This window comes from Aquarana catesbeiana, linkage group LG02 (assembly GCF_042186555.1).
Source record: "Aquarana catesbeiana isolate 2022-GZ linkage group LG02, ASM4218655v1, whole genome shotgun sequence".
Lineage (NCBI taxonomy): Eukaryota > Metazoa > Chordata > Amphibia > Anura > Ranidae > Aquarana > Aquarana catesbeiana.
This window is the reverse complement of record NC_133325.1, coordinates 174,958,310-174,980,132: the sequence shown is the minus strand read 5'-3', so window position 1 is coordinate 174,980,132 and position 21,823 is coordinate 174,958,310. Positions and strand designations below refer to the sequence as shown.

General features: G+C 44.6%; 1 protein-coding gene across 2 annotated transcripts in view; it reads left to right on the top strand.

The window, feature by feature from the left end:
• The window catches only part of CCDC89 (coiled-coil domain containing 89), a 29,469-nt gene extending 14,106 nt beyond the window's left edge, over positions 1-15,363 (top strand). The window contains exons 2-3 of one of the 2 annotated variants that reach the window (XM_073613841.1): positions 10,556-10,991; positions 14,872-15,363. In XM_073613841.1, coding sequence (XP_073469942.1) covers positions 10,556-10,978 — 423 coding nt within the window. In that variant the 3' untranslated portion in view covers positions 10,979-10,991; positions 14,872-15,363. Of the gene's footprint in view, positions 1-10,555; positions 10,992-14,866 lie in introns of both variants that reach the window. The other variant, XM_073613840.1, reaches the window with a different exon arrangement.
• Positions 15,364-21,823: the final 6,460 nt, after the last annotated feature.

Genomic DNA, 21,823 nt, shown 5'->3' with positions numbered 1-21,823 from the left:
GAAATAATACCACATATACACCAGATAGAGTCATAAATAGACAATAAATGAACCAATACCAACTGATACCAATTAAAATTGACAACGTTGTCGGGAACAAAAAGCACAACATGCAGATGGCCACCACTACACATACATACACATGAAATTGGCCAGCTCGATGTACCTCAGCCATAGTCGCGTCTGGCTGAGGTACATCGATGATGTATTCATGGTGTGGGCGGGTACAGAACAGGAATTGGCGCTATTTATGGATGAACTCAACATCAATGATAGAAACATCAGGCTTACCTACACAGCCCATCAGCATACCCTTTCCTTCCTGGACCTCGCCCTTACCGCTAGCAATGGGAGGATTAGTACCAAAACGTATAGAAAACCAACAGCGGCCAATACGCTCCTCCAAGCTACAAGTGACCATCCTAGATCGCTGATCAGAGGGATACCCGTGGGCCAGTTCCTGCGTATTCGCAGAAACTGCTCCACACAACAAGACTTTGACATTGAAGCCAGGGACTTATATGATAGATTCCGAGACAGGGGCTATTCCCATGGGGTCATTAGAACAGCAAAGAAAAGAGCTGCCCAGACCGATCGACAACAACTTCTCACAAAAAGAAAAAAATCTAAGGCATCTAATAATGACTATGGGCCCCCTAGGATCATTACCAAGTATGGTTCTCAATGGAAACAGATTCGGACCATACTTGATAACCACTGGCACATCCTCACGGATTCCCCTATATTGGGTGAAATAGTAGGTGAACGCCCTCTCCTCACCGCTCGACGTTCTCGGAACCTTAGGGATCATTTGATCCATTCCGAGTACTTGAGGTCACACAGCCAAAATTGGCTGACTCAACTTCCACCTCTTAAAGGCATGTTTAAATGCGGCAGATGCAGTATATGCAAGTATGTGGAACGCACTGACGTCTTCACTGATTCTGATGGTCAGAAACAGTTTAGAATTCATAATTTTATCAACTGTAATACCACACGAGTGGTCTACATGATCACCTGCCCCTGTGGCAAAAAATATGTGGGAAAAACAAAAAAAAAAAAAAAAAAAAAAAAAAAGAAAACTTAAGACCAGGATCAGTGAACACGTGCAGAGCATCCTCAGTAAAGACGACGAGCGCCCCATCTCCCTACATTTCCTTGATCATCATGGTGGGGACCCCACGGGACTTACTGTCAAGGGTATTTATAAACTAAACCTCCCCCATAGGAGGGGTGACTTCGACAGAATTCTCTGTCAGAAAGAAAAAATGTGGATATATACCCTTGACAGTATGTCCCCACATGGGTTAAATAATGAATGCAATTTATCAGTATTCCTTACAACCTAGTTCTTGGAGAAAAAATCCCCATGTCTCTCTGTTATAGTGTTGATCACTACTTTCAAGTTCAGATTACCATATTCCCTCCTTCTTTTCTTCTCCCTTTTTAATAATTTTCTCCTTTCTTTTTCCCTCCTCCTCTCCTCTTCCACATCGTGTCCTTGGTGGTGGTGTTGCACCCATGGACTGGCCCACTTCACTATTATTACTATTATTATGTGTTGTTGTGTGTGTCTTTTTCACTTGTATGGCTGTCTATTTGTTGCGCAGGCGCCTAACTAGCGGCTACTTGACGTATTTACGTCTTTAATTGGCATCTCTACTTAAGCCGCCTACCGCAATTACTGCGCATGCTCTGAAGAAATCCTTTACGGATGAAACGCGTCAGCATGACGCCATCACGCCCGTTGTAGCACTCGTGCAGATCCACCCACTAGCCCCTGGGATTTGATTCGCCACTGCTGAAGTCACTCAAGCCTGGTCGAACGTCCGGTGATTGCCCCGCAGTACGGAACCAGCAAGTAACCAGGATATCATTGCGCTTTACCCCGCTAACAGGTGGCACGCCACTCTATCCCCTCACTTCCACTTACCTGGCGGGCGTCTACCTGTCTGGACTTATCGGCCATTCTATCCTGACCAGATGATGATCAAGTCCATGGAGGATTGGACTGCCCCACTTACCTGCAGTATCTGGATTCCCATGGCTTGGTGAGATCGTTCCCTTTCACACGCTGTTGTTATACTTCCATAGCCACATAGGTGCACCATCATCCCCTGCACCCTTGCTTAGCACTGACATAGCTGTTTATGCATGTTATTTGCCACAGTTGACCTCCACTTGTCAGTGCTACCATCAACAAAGTGTGTCCATCCATCTGCAGTCATATCTGGGCTTGCTATTGGCAGTGTATACTGCGGACTCCTTCCCATTTAAGGCCATACACTGTTATTTATTGGCTTTCTACTCCTATCCAGCCTCAACTCATTAGAGACTTTAAAAGTCCAGCTGGCCAATTTCATGTGTATGTATGTGTAGTGGTGGCCATCTGCATGTTGTGCTTTTTGTTCCCGACAACGTTGTCAATTTTAATTGGTATCAGTTGGTATTGGTTCATTTATTGTCTATTTATGACTCTATCTGGTGTATATGTGGTATTATTTCATATAATTAATTTTCTATATTAAACATTTATATTTTTGCTAACCATGCTTGTTCCTCATTGAAGAATTCTTTGTATCTCTTGTTTTTTGTTATGCTCTCCAATTCAGAGGAACACATCCACTTATTATAATTTGGATGTCAGCAGTTATTAGCATATGTAAGCAGTCTCTATGTGGGTGATTCCCCTTCTGTTTACAGCTATAAGTTATCTAAGCAAAGTGTTAGTTTCATTATTTCTTTTGTTGTTTCACATTTTTGCCTTGTGGGATTATACTTCCCTTCTTTATGAACTTCACCTTGCTACCACATACTCCAGATATTACCATAACCACATACTTTTTAACAGTGGGTCCACTCCTGGGTGCACCCCATAACCCCAACCCCCCCCCCCCCCTTCTTTCCTTTTTTCCCCCTCTTCTTCTTCCTGTTTTTTCCTTCCCCCTTTTTCTTTTCCATCCCCACCTGTTCCTTTTCATCTTTTTTTTTCCTTGTGATATGGCTTATCTCCTTGACGAGGACATTGATCGAGAAATTCAGTCGGCCTTTTCCTCTCAACAATCGACCCCAAATGCATGTGAGGACTCTCTCCAGTCCCTATTCAGGAATCATAAAAAACTGACAATTAAATTCCTGAATAGGAAGTGGGATATTTCATCACTAAAATCTCACATTGAAAATGGAATTATCCCCAGAGGTCTGAGAGAAAGAGTGACCCCAGCTGGACATCTCCACACACCACGTTTTATACAGGCATGGAAGGCCAGCTGTCTGAAGCGTGGTCTGGAAATTATGCAGTTGATTGTTGATGAGGAACAGGCCCAACTTGCGGAAATTCAAGCGGAGATAAATAACAGTGCCAGCCTACTGGAACCCTTTAAAACAGACTCCTCATTCGAAAAATATAATGAACTCCTTAAAAAGGAAGTAGAGAAAACTCAAAGAAATTTAAAAACTCATAAACAAGAAAAATTTAAACAAAATTTACTTGACCTTGAAAGTGGTGACCTGTTTGACCCCACAATTCATAAAGGAAGGAGTCGTTCGCGAAAAAATAGAGGGAGGAGCAATAGCTCAGCCAACCCCAAGCCTACCCGTAAACAATACTCCTCCACGGACAGCGACAGTGAACGTAGGGACCTCTCGGTGACTTTTTTAGAGAGGGACCAATCACCCACAGACCATCCCCCAACCACTACAGGGAAGAACCAAACAATAGGAAAAGGGAAAATACCCCCAGACTCATCCCCAGGTCATCAGGGAAGAACAAGGGAAATTCGCAAAAGCCAGAGACAGGTGAGGAAGAAAACACACAAGACATAGGTACCCAAAAATCAGCAGAGGACCCACCCACAGATATGAAGGTAATTAACTTGACCAATTTTCCCCTGAACCAACATCATCTTTCCCTACTTAATAAGGGTCTTACATTCTCCCCTAAATCAGGGATGAATGAATTTGAAGTGTACAAGGACATCTCCCTTTACTTAAGAAAAGTCCTCTTTAGATACTGGCATCTATCTAAACATAACAAGACTAAACAGGACCCTCAAAACAAAGAGGAAAGGGAAGCTTTGGATGCACTTGTTTCACTTCTAATAGAAAATGAGGACTCTGACTCGGACTCTGAGACGCCCCCTCTGCAGGTTGCCCATGCCCGCACCGCCAATCTACCTATTAAATCGAACAAAATGCCACCTCTATCCAAACACAAAGCCATTGAATTCTTCCTGGCACAGGTTAAAAGAGACTTATCCATGGTCAATTGGAAATATAGGGGCTTAGATAACCTCACCAGGGATGAGAGAAAGGCCCTAAGAGAACTAGAGGAGACTTCTGGTATTGTAATTAAGGGCAGTGACAAAGGGGGCAATATAGTCCTCCTTACTGAGGACCAATACGAAACTGAAGTACTTAGACTTTTAGGTGATAAACTCACTTATCACAAACTGGATATAAATCCCTTCCCCGGAATCATCAAAGAGCTTAATTACCAGCTGAGTCTGGCTGTGGAAGAAAAATTAATTACCAAAAAGGAGTTTAATTTTCTTAAGGTGTCCGAGTTTAATACACCTACCTTCTACATTATACCAAAGCTCCATAAATCCCTAACAAATCCCCCCGGTAGGCCCATCGTATCGGCAGTGAATGGTCCCCTTGAAAAAACGGGCAAATTCATTGATGCACTAATCAAGGAATTGGTATCTGACCTGCCCTCATATGTACAGGACACTGGGCATGTACTATCCTATTTAGAGAACGTGGTCCTACCGGAGGGATCAATGCTAGTTGGGATTGATGTTGAATCCTTATATACATCAATTCCCCACACTTGGGGACTGAAAGCAACTCACTTCTTCCTTGATAAGAAATTTCCTGACCTGGGGCATCAAAATGAATTTATCTGTGATTTGCTTAGATTTTTATTGGAGCATAATTGTTTTCAGTTCATGGGGTCCTACTATCGACAAATTAGAGGCACCTCAATGGGTGCACCGTGGGCTCCATCCTACGCATGCCTTCATCTGGGCATGTGGGAGGAGGAATGTGTCTACCACTCCTCGATGTACCTCAGCCATAGTCGCGTCTGGCTGAGGTACATCGATGATGTATTCATGGTGTGGGCGGGTACAGAACAGGAATTGGCGCTATTTATGGATGAACTCAACATCAATGATAGAAACATCAGGCTTACCTACACAGCCCATCAGCATACCCTTTCCTTCCTGGACCTCGCCCTTACCGCTAGCAATGGGAGGATTAGTACCAAAACGTATAGAAAACCAACAGCGGCCAATACGCTCCTCCAAGCTACAAGTGACCATCCTAGATCGCTGATCAGAGGGATACCCGTGGGCCAGTTCCTGCGTATTCGCAGAAACTGCTCCACACAACAAGACTTTGACATTGAAGCCAGGGACTTATATGATAGATTCCGAGACAGGGGCTATTCCCATGGGGTCATTAGAACAGCAAAGAAAAGAGCTGCCCAGACCGATCGACAACAACTTCTCACAAAAAGAAAAAAATCTAAGGCATCTAATAATGACTATGGGCCCCCTAGGATCATTACCAAGTATGGTTCTCAATGGAAACAGATTCGGACCATACTTGATAACCACTGGCACATCCTCACGGATTCCCCTATATTGGGTGAAATAGTAGGTGAACGCCCTCTCCTCACCGCTCGACGTTCTCGGAACCTTAGGGATCATTTGATCCATTCCGAGTACTTGAGGTCACACAGCCAAAATTGGCTGACTCAACTTCCACCTCTTAAAGGCATGTTTAAATGCGGCAGATGCAGTATATGCAAGTATGTGGAACGCACTGACGTCTTCACTGATTCTGATGGTCAGAAACAGTTTAGAATTCATAATTTTATCAACTGTAATACCACACGAGTGGTCTACATGATCACCTGCCCCTGTGGCAAAAAATATGTGGGAAAAACAAAAAGAAAACTTAAGACCAGGATCAGTGAACACGTGCAGAGCATCCTCAGTAAAGACGACGAGCGCCCCATCTCCCTACATTTCCTTGATCATCATGGTGGGGACCCCACGGGACTTACTGTCAAGGGTATTTATAAACTAAACCTCCCCCATAGGAGGGGTGACTTCGACAGAATTCTCTGTCAGAAAGAAAAAATGTGGATATATACCCTTGACAGTATGTCCCCACATGGGTTAAATAATGAATGCAATTTATCAGTATTCCTTACAACCTAGTTCTTGGAGAAAAAATCCCCATGTCTCTCTGTTATAGTGTTGATCACTACTTTCAAGTTCAGATTACCATATTCCCTCCTTCTTTTCTTCTCCCTTTTTAATAATTTTCTCCTTTCTTTTTCCCTCCTCCTCTCCTCTTCCACATCGTGTCCTTGGTGGTGGTGTTGCACCCATGGACTGGCCCACTTCACTATTATTACTATTATTATGTGTTGTTGTGTGTGTCTTTTTCACTTGTATGGCTGTCTATTTGTTGCGCAGGCGCCTAACTAGCGGCTACTTGACGTATTTACGTCTTTAATTGGCATCTCTACTTAAGCCGCCTACCGCAATTACTGCGCATGCTCTGAAGAAATCCTTTACGGATGAAACGCGTCAGCATGACGCCATCACGCCCGTTGTAGCACTCGTGCAGATCCACCCACTAGCCCCTGGGATTTGATTCGCCACTGCTGAAGTCACTCAAGCCTGGTCGAACGTCCGGTGATTGCCCCGCAGTACGGAACCAGCAAGTAACCAGGATATCATTGCGCTTTACCCCGCTAACAGGTGGCACGCCACTCTATCCCCTCACTTCCACTTACCTGGCGGGCGTCTACCTGTCTGGACTTATCGGCCATTCTATCCTGACCAGATGATGATCAAGTCCATGGAGGATTGGACTGCCCCACTTACCTGCAGTATCTGGATTCCCATGGCTTGGTGAGATCGTTCCCTTTCACACGCTGTTGTTATACTTCCATAGCCACATAGGTGCACCATCATCCCCTGCACCCTTGCTTAGCACTGACATAGCTGTTTATGCATGTTATTTGCCACAGTTGACCTCCACTTGTCAGTGCTACCATCAACAAAGTGTGTCCATCCATCTGCAGTCATATCTGGGCTTGCTATTGGCAGTGTATACTGCGGACTCCTTCCCATTTAAGGCCATACACTGTTATTTATTGGCTTTCTACTCCTATCCAGCCTCAACTCATTAGAGACTTTAAAAGTCCAGCTGGCCAATTTCATGTGTATGTATGTGTAGTGGTGGCCATCTGCATGTTGTGCTTTTTGTTCCCGACAACGTTGTCAATTTTAATTGGTATCAGTTGGTATTGGTTCATTTATTGTCTATTTATGACTCTATCTGGTGTATATGTGGTATTATTTCATATAATTAATTTTCTATATTAAACATTTATATTTTTGCTAACCATGCTTGTTCCTCATTGAAGAATTCTTTGTATCTCTTGTTTTTTGTTATGCTCTCCAATTCAGAGGAACACATCCACTTATTATAATTTGGATGTCAGCAGTTATTAGCATATGTAAGCAGTCTCTATGTGGGTGATTCCCCTTCTGTTTACAGCTATAAGTTATCTAAGCAAAGTGTTAGTTTCATTATTTCTTTTGTTGTTTCACATCCCTGCCGATGTGTGCTGCAGGGGGCGTGCAGGAAGCGTGATCACAGGTGAACATCCATAGATGCCCTCCCAAAATTATGAGCCCGCGCTGTAGCCGTCTTTTGACTAAAGCACAGATGGGAGGTAGTTAAAATAGGAGCTGCCATTGTTGAATTGTTTTTCAAGATGTGATCTGGGGCTATCCTTCTCATCTTGGTTTCACTACCTACTGAGCCATTGACGTGCAACAGGCAGAAATAGACTTCATACTTTTCACACTGTACGTTTGTTCCGGGTCACTAACTCCAAAGGGTAGTAATCCCAGGATGTAACCTTTTCATACTTTTCTCCAAAGTAAAAAAGTACCATTTTTGACTGGACAAGTAGGCATAAACGCCTTCCCCTAGCATTGATGGTCAAGCACTATAGCCTGCTCTGTGTTCCTCACCTATAGAAGCCCCCTTTCCCATTAAGGTAAGCAGGCCTACCAGTACTCTGTTGCCCCCAGGTCTTATACACAATGCCATAGTGCTTGACTACTACGCCAGGGCAGGTGCAAGCTAAGCACAGCAAATAGGTACCAATGGCAGGCCAGGTTAAAGGCAGGCAATGTTCAGAGAATAGTCAGGGTCAAATCCATGGTTAAAAGAAAGGTAGAGTTCAGAGAGTAGTCCAAGTTCAATCTGAGGTTGATAACAGGGGAATCCAAACTAGCAGGCAGGGCAGGGATCAGGCGAAGGCAAAGGTCAAGGTACAGGAACAAGGCAGGCAAACAGGGAGCTTGATGCACAGGTTGCAAACGCTAACACAAGCAAGATACTAAGGGATTGATTTAGTAAAACTGGAGAGTGCAAAATCTGGTGCAGCTCTGCATAGAAGCAAATCAGCTTCTAGTTTTTTTTTTGTCAAAGCTTAATTGAACAAGCTGGACAGCCAAAACCGGGATCTTGGAATGAGACCAGCAGCTGCCATTGAACAGGAGTGTTACACGCTCTTGATGTTAAAATAGATATGTCATGAAGATAAATGCATGCTTTGTTTCAGTTCAGTAAAGCACAGAAAGGGCGTCTTAGAATTTCATTAGTGTGTAAAAGCACTTGATCTATGAGAGGGGTAGGCAACCTTTTGAGCACAGTGTGCCAAAAAATTTTTTCAAAGAAATTGAGTGTGCCGATTTTATAACAAAAAAATGTCACCTTCACACTCTCAATCACAAAAATGATTTTTTATAAAGTAAATTCTGTAAACTACTTGAGTAGTAGTGAGAAATAAACATCCTGCACCTTCACACCTCAGATACCTGTCCCCCAGCAAATCTGTTTCACCACTATAACCCCCTACACATCTGCCCCACCACTGTAACCCTCCTGCTCATCTGCCCCACCACTGTACCACCCTGCTCTTCTTTCCTACCACTGTAACCCTCTGCTCATCTGCCCCACCACTGAACCCCTGTGCTCATCTGCCCCACCACTGTAACCCCCTGTACATCTGCACCACCACTGTACCACCCTGCTCTTCTGTGCTACCACTGTAACCCCCTGCTCATCTGCCCCACCACTGAACCCCTGTGCTCATCTGCCCCACCACTGTAACCCCCTGCATATCTGCCCCACCACTGCATCCCCCTGCTCATCTGCCCCACCACTCTACTACCCTGCAAATCTGCCCCACCAATGTAACCCCCTGTACATCTGCCCCACCACTGTACCACCCTACTCATCTGCCCCACCAATGTTCCCGCTTTCTCATCTGCCCCACCACTGTACCTCCTGCACATTTGTCTCACTTCTGTACCCCCCTGCTCTCCTGCCTCACCACTGTAACCCCCTGCTTATCGGTCCTATCAATACACAAATCCTTTCACATCTGCCCCACTGCTCTACCCCCCTGCTTTTCTATCCCACCACCGAACCCCCTTGCTCTTCTGTCCCACTGCTGAACCCTCTTCTCATCACTTCCACCACTGTACCCCCCTGCACATCTGCCCCACCGCTGTACCTTCCTGCTCATCTGCCCCACCACTGAACCCTCTTCTCATCTATGATATGCGTTATATGCAGAGTGGTGAAAGGAATTAGAGATGGGACACATCTACCTGTACTGGCACACTCATCCTGCTGATCCACCTCTCGCATCCAGCCCGCGTGCTTGTATGTGAGGTATCTGGAATGGATGCACAATGATGAGCTCAGGTCAGGGGCATTTTCTGAAAGCAGTGGGCCTGTGTGCAGGATCATAAGTTGGGCCCCCCGCAGCTGAGAAAAAGTGGTTGGGTGTGATTTTCATTGCGCTGAATACTGGCTGGCTTAAAGGGACACAGAGTGATGGGGTTCAGTAGTAAGTGACACAAAGGTTCAGGAATAATTTCAACAAAGTTCCCAAAAACTCAACAGTAATTCTACAAACTCACCTGATTGTGGTTTTCTCAATCACAGTGAAATCCCTTCTTTCTGAGATTGGTAGTGGCAACCAAGTGAGTCATCTTCCTCCAGATGGTGGACGGGGCTAGCAGGACTGTGATTGGCTTTAGCAATGGCCAATGACAGTCCTCCTCCTCCGGGAAACAGGGACTGCCCCCCCCCCAGCAGAACTGCACCCAATCTCTTCCCCATCACAAAAGCTGACGATCGCAGCTTCAACAACATTAGAGAACCAAACAATGTTTCCCATCTTTTACAATGTGTGGGGCACAGTGCCTCCCCCTCAGTGCAGGTTCAGTGTGGGGAATTCTGAAATTTAAATGCATTAGTGTCTCACTGACACTTCCCTGCGCTGCTCTGCTGATGGGGAGGGAGTCGAGTGCCGGCAAAAGAGGCTTTGTGTGCCGGGGGGTTGCTACCCCTGATCTATGACATATACTGTAGTTTTGTATCAAATCTACAATGTGATACACAGAAAAGTAATATCCTATCTGATACATCTTCCTTGTAGGAATCCGAAGAAATGTGTCGACAAGTACAAAGGGAATTGTCCAGTTCAATAGAGATGAGGAAAACCGAGCAAATGGAAGCTGAAAGAAAAATGGAAGAGCTGAATAAGGAGAAGACAGAGCTTCTACAATTGTGCATGGAGAGAGGACGAACTCTACAGGAGCGCCAGAAAGACCTATCAGAACTAAGTAACCATCTACAAGGTGCAGAGAAGGCACGGCGCAAAGCAGAAGAGCGCTATCAGAGAGATGTAACTGCTGTGGATGCCGATTACAGAGTGCAGGAACTGAATTCAAGACTGGGCGACAGTGAGAAGCAGGTAGAGCAGTTGAAGAGAGAGTTTGAAGCCTACAAAAAGCACAGTGGAGACTTGTTAGCAAAGGAGAGAGAGCTGAATGGCAAACTACGACACTTGATTGGCTAAGAGGATACTACAGGTACACAATTATTAGAACTGTAAAACAATATTTTTGTACGCATGTATTACATGAATTGCATCTTTTTATATGTACAGAATTGTGCTGAGATTTTCTAAAAAAAAAAATAAACATTTTGTTTTTCAATCTAAAAATTATTCCAGAATTTGTATTTACATATTTTTGTTTGTCAATGATTAGTACTTTTTATACTTTTGCTATTTTAGGGTTCATGCACACTAGGCAACTGAAAAAATGCCAGAACCTCTAGTAGAAAAAGAGGCATAAAAACGCTCATAACAGCTTGTACTGCACATGCACTTACATGCGTTTTTTTCCAAAACACTCCCCTCTGCTCCTTTTTCATTATAATTAATTACACTTGAAATAGCCGACTGCGCCTAAACAATGCATTTACGTGCATTTATGCTCGTGAAGCATTTTTTCTGCTCGAAAGCTTTTTTTCAGCCTGTAAACGCTTCTCTTAAATATGCCTGTAAACTCCCAAATGTGCATAGACACGTAGGCTAACATCAAGGTGCTTCTACAGGCTGAAAGAAAAAACACCAAGCCATTGTGAACGAGGCCTTAGTTGATCTGCCAACTTTTACATCATAATAATGTTTTAATGGAGACATTTTGGGGTTGATTTACTAAAACTGGAGGTGGGGCGAAATCTGGTGCAGCTGTCCATGGTAGCCAATCAGCTTCTAACTTCAGCTTGTTCAATTAAGCTTTAACAGAAAAACCTGGAAACCAATTGGTTTCTACGCAGAGTTGCACCAGATCTTTCACTCTCCAGTTTTAATAAATGAACCACTTTGTATAACGAAGGAAGGCCACCTGCTTTAAGTATGAGGCTCAGATGTCAGATGACAGTATGTAGACTGGGAATGATCCAACCATTCTATCTTTGGCTAAGCTCAAACATACACTTCTTGGGGCTATTAATGCAGGATAGGCTCACTCCAGAATTCACAAGCAAACATTACATAGTAGTTACATAGTTGCATAGTAGGTGAGGTTGAAAAAAGGCACAAGTCCATCAAGTCCAACCTGTGTGTGTGTGATTATATCAGTATTACATTGTATCTCCCTGTATGTTGCGGTCATTCAGGTTCTTATCTAATAGTTTAAAAAAACTATCGATGCTCCCCGCTGAGACCACCGCCTGTGGAAGGGAATTCCACATCCTTGCCGCTCTTACAGTAAAGAACCCATGACGTAGTTTAAGGTTAAACCTCTTTTCTTCTAATTTTAATGAGTGGCCACGTGTCTTATTAAAGCGCTGTTCCCCCCAAAGAAAAAAAAATTAAAAGCCAGCAGCTACACATACTGCGTCTGCTGGCCTTTAACAATAGGACACTTACCTGTCCTGGAGTCCAGCGATGTCGGCACCACAGCTGATGTTTCCATCAGCTGTCTTGTGCTGCCATTGCGGATAAGGGTACCCGCCAGTGTAGCCTTACAGCTTCACGCCAGGAACCCTACTGCGCATGCGCGAGGCCCCGCTCCTCTCTCCTACTGGCCCGGCGACAGGGAGAGGAGGAGGGAGCCCCGTGGTGATTTCACGGGCCACAGCCCGGACTCTAAGACAGGCATCCTGTCCCCCTTCCCCACTGAAAGGTGGCAATTGTGGCACCGGAGGGGGAGAGGAGACAAATAAGCGGAAGTTCCACTTTTGGGTGGAACTCCGCTTTAAACTCCCTTCTGCAAAAAAGTTTTATCCCTATTGTTGGATCACCAGTATGGTATTTGTAAATTGAAACCATGTCCCCTCTCAAGCATCTCTTCTCCAGAGAGAATAAGTTCAGTGCTCGCAACCTTTCCTCATAACTAATATGCTCCAGACCCTTTATTAGCTTTGTTGACCTTCTTTGTACTCGCTCCATTTCCAGTACATCTTCCTGAGGACTGGTGCCCAGAACTGGACAGCATACTCTAGGTGCGGCCGGACCAGAGTCTTGTAGAGCGGGATAATTATCGTTTTATCCCTGGAGTTAATCCCCTTTTTAATGCATGCCAATATTCTGTTTGCTTTGTTAGCAGCAGCTTGGCATTGCATGCCATTGCTGAGCCTATCATCTACTAGGACCCCCAGGTCCTTTTCCACCATAGATTCCCTTAGAGGTTCTCCACCCAGTGTATAGATTGCATTCATATTTTTGCCATCCAAATGCATTATTTTACATTTCTCTACATTGAACCTTATTTGCCATATAGTTGCCCACCCCATTAATTTGTTCAGATCTTCTTGCAAGGTTTCCACATCCTGCGGAAAAGTTATTGCCCTGCTTAACTTAGTATTGTTTGCAAATACAGAGATTGAGCTGTTTACCCCATCTTCCAGGTCGTTTATGAACAAATTAAATGGGATTGGTCCCAGCACAGAACCCTTGGGGACCCCACTACCCACCCCTGACCATTCTGATTATTTCCCATTGATCACCACCCTCTGAACTTGCCCTTGTAGCCAGTTTTGAATCCATGTACTCACCCTATGGTCCATGCCAATGGACCTTACTTTGTACAGTAAACGTTTATGGGGAACTGTGTCAAATGCTTTTGCAAAATCCAGATAGACCACATCTACGGGCCTTCCTTTATCTAGATGGCAGCTCACCTCCTCATAGAATTTTCTTCTGTCAACAACACAGACAAATTAATCAAATTCTACACAAATATTAGCACTTATTGAGTATGAATACCACACTAACACCCTTAGTTTCAGATCAACCACAAATTACATTCAGAAGAGCTCCTTCCCTGCGGGAAAAACTTGTTCACAGTGAATACAAAACAAGGAAACCCGATTATATTAAACCAACAGGGACGTTTATGTGTGGAAATTGTAATTATTGTCAGTATATGGATACTAGGAAAGAAGTTAACTTGCCTAACGGAGAAAAGTTCAAATCCAAACATTTTGTAAATTGTCGCACTGCAGGTGTGGTGTACCTACTGCTGTGCGAATGTGGCTGTTACTATGTGGGGAAAACCAACTATGGTGAAAAATATATAGACATATTATTAGCATAAACAAAAAAGATTCTGGACTACCCCTTGGAAGACATAGTCGTGCGGTACATGGAGACTGCACTCTTAAAGTGCGTTTTCTTGCATTGGATCACATCCCTAATAATCCAAGGGGTGGAGATTCAAATAAATTGCTTTTATTTGAATTATTACTTCACCACCTGGCCTCAATGAGGCTTTTAATTTTAAACCATATTTTATTTTATTTTATTTATTTATTTATTTATTTCAGGTACTTATATAGCGCCGTCAATTTACGCAGCGCTTTACATATACATTATACATTCACATCAGTCCCTACACCCTCAAGGGGCTTACAATCTAAGGTCCCTAACTCACATTCATACATACTAGGGACAATTTAGACAGGATCCAATTAACCTACCAGCATGTCTTTGGAGTGTGGGAGGAAACCGGAGTACCCGGAGGAAACCCACGCAGACACAGGGAGAACATGCAAACTCCAGGCAGGTAGTGTCGTGGTCGGGATTCGAACCAGTGACCCTTCTTACTGCTAGGCGAGAGTGCTACTCACTACACCACTGTGCCGCCCCAGAGGGATTCTAGTCAGGTGTCTGCGAACCGGACCTATAGATGTGGCTTCTATGTCCCCTGTTAGCACCGTCCTGCATGCTCACTGATATGCATTGTGGCATGTACGATACTTAGGAACATATGCTTACTCCATATTCCATCTGTTCTATCTTTATATGCAAACTATCTTAACTTGCATTGTATTGTGCCTGATGCACTGTGTTTATTTGATATAGAACAATGTAACTGTGCTCCAAGTGTGGTTCCTTATGCATTTTTTTCTGTTGCCATGTCCAGTGTTTTATATGTTTCTCTCTTTGTCCCAGATTAGGACCTGTCTAGCAGGATGCTGTGAGATGAGCATGCCGCTGCTGGCCACCAGGGGGTGCGCTTCCCGCGGATTAACATCACACCACCCATGAGTTCATATCCCCTGTGTGTCTGTGCTAGGGACATCCCTGCCCATTGGAGCCTGTCTCCATGACAGGTTCCTTCCGGCTTTCGCTTCACTGTGAGGTGCAAAACAGAGGGTTACTGTTCACGTCGGTGGTGCGATGACGCGGGATGCGACCCCGTCCCCCCCCCGGGGTGGGCTTGCGCCATGCGTCATCGCGCCAAGGGACTTTGTGACAGATCGAGGCTGCCATTGGTCGGGCGCCTCGACCTGTCCACTGACCACCAGCTGATCTCGCTTGCACTAATGTGCAATTGATCTCAGCTGGCCCTACTTGGGGTATATTAATTCACACCCCAGACATCCATAGTGATGCTGTGGAGGTGACAGGACAACACATTGTATGGGATGCAAGGCAGAGGTATGTGAGGATTAAGAACTTATTTATGTCATTTGCAGTATGTGCTTTTGCTAGCCCAACTTTGTCTACAGGACAGCTGAGTTTCATACTAATGTTAACCAGAGTATATGTGTCACACACATTTTTCATGTAACTGTATCTCTCTTTTTGCTACTTGCAATTTTATTATATGTTTATAATAAAATACTTTTTCTTACTACATCACCTGGTCTGTCTATAAAATCCAGAGGGGTATTACCGTGCCTTCACAGCACTAGGTTTTCCTTTTTCACCTCCTCATAGAACGTTAATAGATTGGTTTGGCAAGAACGATTCTTCATGAATCCATACTGATTACTGCTAATGATACCGTTTTCATTACTAAAATCTTGTATATAGTCCCTTATCATCCCCTCAAAGAGCTTGCATACTATTGATGTTAGGCTAACTGATCTCTAATTCCCAGGGATGTATTTTGGGCCCTTTTTAAATATTGGTGCTACAATTGGCTTTTCTCAAATCTGCTGGTACCATTCCAGTCAGTAGACTGTCAGTAAAAATTAGGAACAATGGTCTGGCAATTACTTGACTGCGTTCCCTAAGTACCCTCGGGTGCAAGCCATCTGGTCCTGGTGATTTTTTAATGTTAAGTTTCCCAAGTCTAATTCTAATTCTGTCATCTGTTAGCCATGAGGGTGCTTCCTGTGATGTGTCACAAGGATAAACACTGCAGTCTTGGTTACTGAAGCCCCCCGATTCCCTTGTGAAGACTGAGGAGAAGAATAAATTCAATACCTTTGCCATCTCCCCATCCTTTGTAACCAGATGTCCTTCCTCATTCTTTATGGGGCCAATATGGTCTGCCTCCCTTTTTTACTGTTTGCATACTTAAAGAATTTCTTGGGATTTTTTTGCTCTCCTCTGCTGTGTGTCTTCTGTGTTCTATCTTAGCCGCCCTAATTGCACTCTTACATTTTTTGTTGTATTCTTTATAAAGTTTGAGTGCTGATGATGATCCCTCAACCGTGCACTCGCAGACCACGTGCACTCGCAGACCACGTGCACTCGCAGACAATGTGCACTCGCAGACAACGTGCACTCGCAGACAACGTGCACTCACAATACACAGGTATACACAAGTATACACAATACACAGGTACACACAATACACAAGTATGCACAATACACAGGTACTAGTGATCCACACTAAACCATTAAACTGTTCCAACCTGGCCTGTCTTTATGACCCTGGCTGTCCTGCTTATAAGGAAACTAAAACTGGAGCATGCTCAGTAGATGTGTCAATGATTGGTCTACACTACAGGTGTCAAACTGGCGGCCCTCCAGCTGAAGCAGATCTACAAGTCCCATGAGTCATTGCAAGGCTGACAGTTACAAGCATGACTCTCCCAGGCAGAGGCATGATGGGACTTGTAGTTCCACAACAGCTGGAGGGCCACCAGTTTGATGCCCCTGGACTCTACACAATCTCAGGCTGCAGCGGGGACATAGACAAGGAGGGAGGTACAATGAACAACAGGATCAACAAGGTTTTTTTTCATAATATAAAGAACAAATCCCATAGTGACTGGGTGAGTATGAACAGCATGTAATACAACATGTACTGACAGTTTTTAATGGCCTGGGTTTTATGACACTTTAATTGAAAACTGTCATGCATAAAATCATTGTGCTGTCCCTGCCGACCTTTTTTTTTAAATGCTTGCTGCGTGGCCAAGTGAACTCTTTGTGTAGTATATAAAGAAATAAATCTATGTAGCACTAATGGGGCGTACACACGGTCGGACTTTTCAGCTACAAAAGTCCGACAGCCTGTCCGACAGACTTTCGACGGACTTTCGACGGACTTGCGGCGGACTTTCTAACGAACAGACTTGCCTACACACGATCACACAAAAGTCCGTCGAATTCTTACGTGATGACGTACACCGGACTAAAATAAGGAAGTTGATAGCCAGTAGCCAATAGCTGCCCTAGCGTGGGTTTTTGTCCGTCAGACTAGCATACAGACGAGCGGATTTTTCGACCGGACTCGAGTCCGTCGGAAAGATTTGAAGCATGTTTCAAATCTAAAGTCCGTCGGATTTGAGGCTGAAAAAGTCCGTTGAAAGTCCGGAGAAGCCCACACACGATCGGATTACCAGCCAGCTTTAGTCCGTCAGCGTCCGTTGGACTTTTGTAGACGAAAAGTCCGACCGTGTGTACGCGGCATAACTCCCGAAGAAGCTGCTGAAATAATTTGGGTTGTTGCTGTCACCCCTTTACCTGTAATTTCACCACAGCAGGAACCCAGAGTCCACGTTGAACTTTGTATCCAACAATGTATGCACCAGTCACTTTAGTATTTTCCAATGCTTTAATGAAAGAACTTGAAAGAAGTAGCAGTGAAGAGGTAGAAAGGGAGTTGCAGGAAAATTCAAATACCTTTTTAGATCATTGAGGGATTGAAGATCTTAGAGACGATTATACCTTCAGTCCAAAGATCTTTTGCCCACCCGGATAGGTCTCTTTCACTGACCTAGCAGCCGGAATGGCGCACGAACAAAAAGTCTCTGCCACAGACTTTAACGGAACAAAATTGTTGTACGATCCTCTGCCACAGGATGTAGTATTAGATGAACAGTCCTCTGCCACAGGACGTAATGGTTTTAGATGAACAGCGACACAGTACCAGAACCTTTAAGCCAACCCGGCAGTACTGTGCGGTGAGTTAGGTTAGGATGCATCCTCCAATTGAGTCACCAGGCCCCTCTTGAGACCAGCCTTCCACACGGTCCTTTCCAAGATGAGTCCTCCCCTGGATCTTCTCAATTGCTTGGCTTCTTCCCGCAGGACAAACAGCACAGGACCACCTCTAAACCAGCGGGCCCCAGATGACCTCCGGGCCTACTTATAGCAACGCAGCCTCAGGCCAGCATGGCCCCGTGACTGAAAGGAAGCCGTCACATACCTCTAGGCCAGGAGGGCCAGCAGGTGAAAGAGAACCAAAAATGGTGTCTGCTCCTTAAGTACTCTCTCCCAGAAGGCATAGCAGTGGACCACCTCTGCCGAGTTGCTTCTGAGAAAGAAGAGCACTCAATGCACTTCAGCCTGTTGCTTTACAACACCGGTCTGTGGTGACAACGACACCTACAGGCAACAGTGTGAAACTGCACACAATACAGCCAATGCTGGAACAGAGGCTAATTTGCCATAGATTAAATCTGAACTATGTACAGGACAGATAACCCACTAAATTTACATATAAGCGCCTGATCAACAGGAGCAGGGCGCTACATCTATAAGATTCTGATGTATTGGTATAAAACACCTAAGTGTTTCATGCTTATAATTTGGAGACCAGTGTTGGAGATGTGGGAAGGAGAAGGGTTCGTTCTTTTATATCTTCTGGCAATGCTTTCTGGCATAAAGTCTTTCTGGCAGGAAGTCATGGAAATCCTAACTCAAATTATTGGAGTCTCCTTATCTTTAGATCCCATCCATTTGCATCTTAGGCCTTCCCTATTCCAGAGTTTCAAAACACAGTAAACAACTAATCAGCAATATATTAACTGGTGCCAGACAGCGTATCCCATTACATCATATTGGATATTTAAAGAATGGAACATCTCATTGCCACTCTGGGGCACAATAAAAAAACTTTATCCTGGGATAGCTCTCCCTTTGGCCTCATGCATATGTAGAATATGCTTTTAATCTCATTTTAGTTAAACATCTTGGACTGTATATACCTTTTTGTTTTGCTGACATAAGAAAGTGAATTTAACCTTTTCTTTTTGAATTTCAGTTTAGTATGTCATTTATGCAGTTCTGGATGTCACAGCCCAGGCCGGTTACTTTTTTGCTGCTCATATTTTATAGTTTAACTTTTACTAACCTGCAATACAAATAAATTCTATCGCAAATTAGAAAAGTTTGGTTGTTTATCTTCATGTAAATGTGATTTATTTCTCAACACTACCATCCTTTGGTGGGGAGTGTTTCTTGGAATATTATCTCCCACTGAGACCATTAATAAGGCACCCTTCCTCCCACTGGCACCAACGATAGGGCACTATTTCTCCTGCTAAGACCAATGACGGGGCACTATTCCTCCTGCTAAGGGGCACCATCCTTCCCACTGACACCATTAATAGTGCACCCTTCCTCTCACTGACACTATCAATGGGGCACTATTCCTTCTGCTAAGACCAATGATGGGGCATAGTCTTCCTGCTAAGACCAATGATGGGGCACTATTCCTCCTGCTAAGGGGCACCCTGCCTCCCACTGACACCATCGATGGGGTTCCTCCTGCTAAGACCAACGATGGTGCACTATTCCTCATGCTAAGAAAAATGATAGGGCACTATTCCTCCCACTGATAGCAATCATGGGGCACTGTTCCTCCTGTGAAAAACAATGATGGGCATTGTATACTCCCAGTGATGTTGGGACATTTTCTACTCACACTGACCACAGTCTGCCCCCCCCTAAAACCTGTATCAGTAAACTGGCTCTTTGTTCAAAAATTTTGGAGACCCCTGTTTTAGGCCAATATGTATTCTTCTACATATTTTTGGTAAAAAAAAATCGCAATAAGCGTGTATTGATTGCTTTGCGCAAAAGTTATACAAAATAGGGGATATGTTAATGGCATTTGTATTTTTTTTTCTAGTAAATCAGAGATATTTAGTGGGACTGCGACATTGCGGCGGACAGATCGGACACTTTTGACACTTTTTTGGGACCATTGACATTTATACAGCGATCAGAGCTAAAAATAGCCACGGATTACTGTATAAATGTCAATGGCAAGGAAGGGGTTAACACTAGGGGGTGACTAAGGGGTTGTGTTACCTAGGGAGGTGTTTCTAACTGTGTGGGGAAGGGAACTGACTGGGATTAGAGAGAGATCGCTGTCCCTGTCCTGATCACTAGGAACAGCAAGATCTCTTTCTAACTCCCCTGTCAGAACAAGGATCTGTCTGTTTATATTGACAGAACCTGCCGCCGTATAATAACCGTGGCTGGTCAGCAAGATGTTAATGGGCCACTTGACTGGACTTGCCCCCCAGGCCTAAGGCTGCCAGCCCTCCCCTCGTGGGAGGAATAGTGCCCCATCATTGGTCTTAGCAGGAGAAATAGTGCCCTATCGTTGGTGTCAGTGGGAGGAAGGGTGCCCTAATAATGGTGTCAGTGGGAAGAATGGTGCCCCTTAGCAGGAGGAATAGTGCCGCATTGGTCTTAGCAGGAGGAACCCCATCTATGGTGTCAGTGGGAGGTAGGGTGCCCTATTAATAGTGTAAGTGGGAATAATGGTGCCCCTTAGCAGGAGGAATAGTGCCCCATCATTGGTCTTAGCAGGAGGAATAGTGCCCCATCATTGGTCTTAGCAGGAGGAATAGTGCTCCATCATTGGTCTTAGCAGGAGGAATAGTGCTCCATCATTGGTCTTAGCAGGAGGAACCCTATCTATGGTGTCAGTGGGAGAAAGGCTGCCCTAATAGTGCCTCATTGGTCTTAGCGGTCCTAGCAGGAGAACCCCATCGATGGTGTCAATGGGAGGAAGGGTGCCCTTAATGGTGTCAGTGGAAGGAATGGTGCCCCATTATTGGTCTTAGCAGGAGGAACAATGCCCCAAGATTGGTATCAATGAAAGGAATAATGCCCCATTAATGGTGTCAGTAGGAGGAAGGGTGCCCCATTAATGGCGTCAGTGGGGGGAATAGTGCCCCATCATTGGTCTTAGCAGGAGGAATAGTGCCCCATCCATGGTGTCAGTGGGAGGAAGGGTGCCCCATCATTGGTGTCAGTTGGAGAAATAATGTCCCAAGGGCCAAGTAGAGGCAAGCAAAGGGCCGCATCTGGCCCCCGACCCACAGTTTGGAGACCACTGGCCTAAAATGATGAATACATTTTTTATTTTTATTTTTTGGATATTTATTATAGCAAAAAGTTAAAAATATAGTTTTTTATTTTCAAAATTGTCACCATTTTTTTGTTTATAGCGCAAAAAATAAAAACTGTAGAGGTGATCAAATACCACCAAAAGAAAGCTCTATTTGTGGGAAAAAAAGGACATAAATTTTATTTGGGTACAGTGTTACATGCATGTGCAATTGTCATTGTCGACGCAGTGCCGTAGTGGCACTTTAGTGGCACTGATGGGGCATTGTAGAGCACAGATGTGCACTGATGGGGCACAGATGTGCACTGAAAGGGCAATGTAGAGAACTGCTGGGCACTGATGGGGCACAGATGTGCACTGATGGGGCATTGTAGAGCACTGCTGTGGCACTGATGGGGCACTGTAGTGTACTGCTGGGGCACAGATGTCCACTGATGGGGCACTGCTGGGGCACAAATGTGCACTGCTGGGATACAGATGTGGCAGTGCTGGAGCACTGCTGGGCACTTGGAATATATAAAAAAAAAAACCTCAAGCAGCCTCACGCTGCAGCTTCTCCCTCCTCTCCTCACACAATC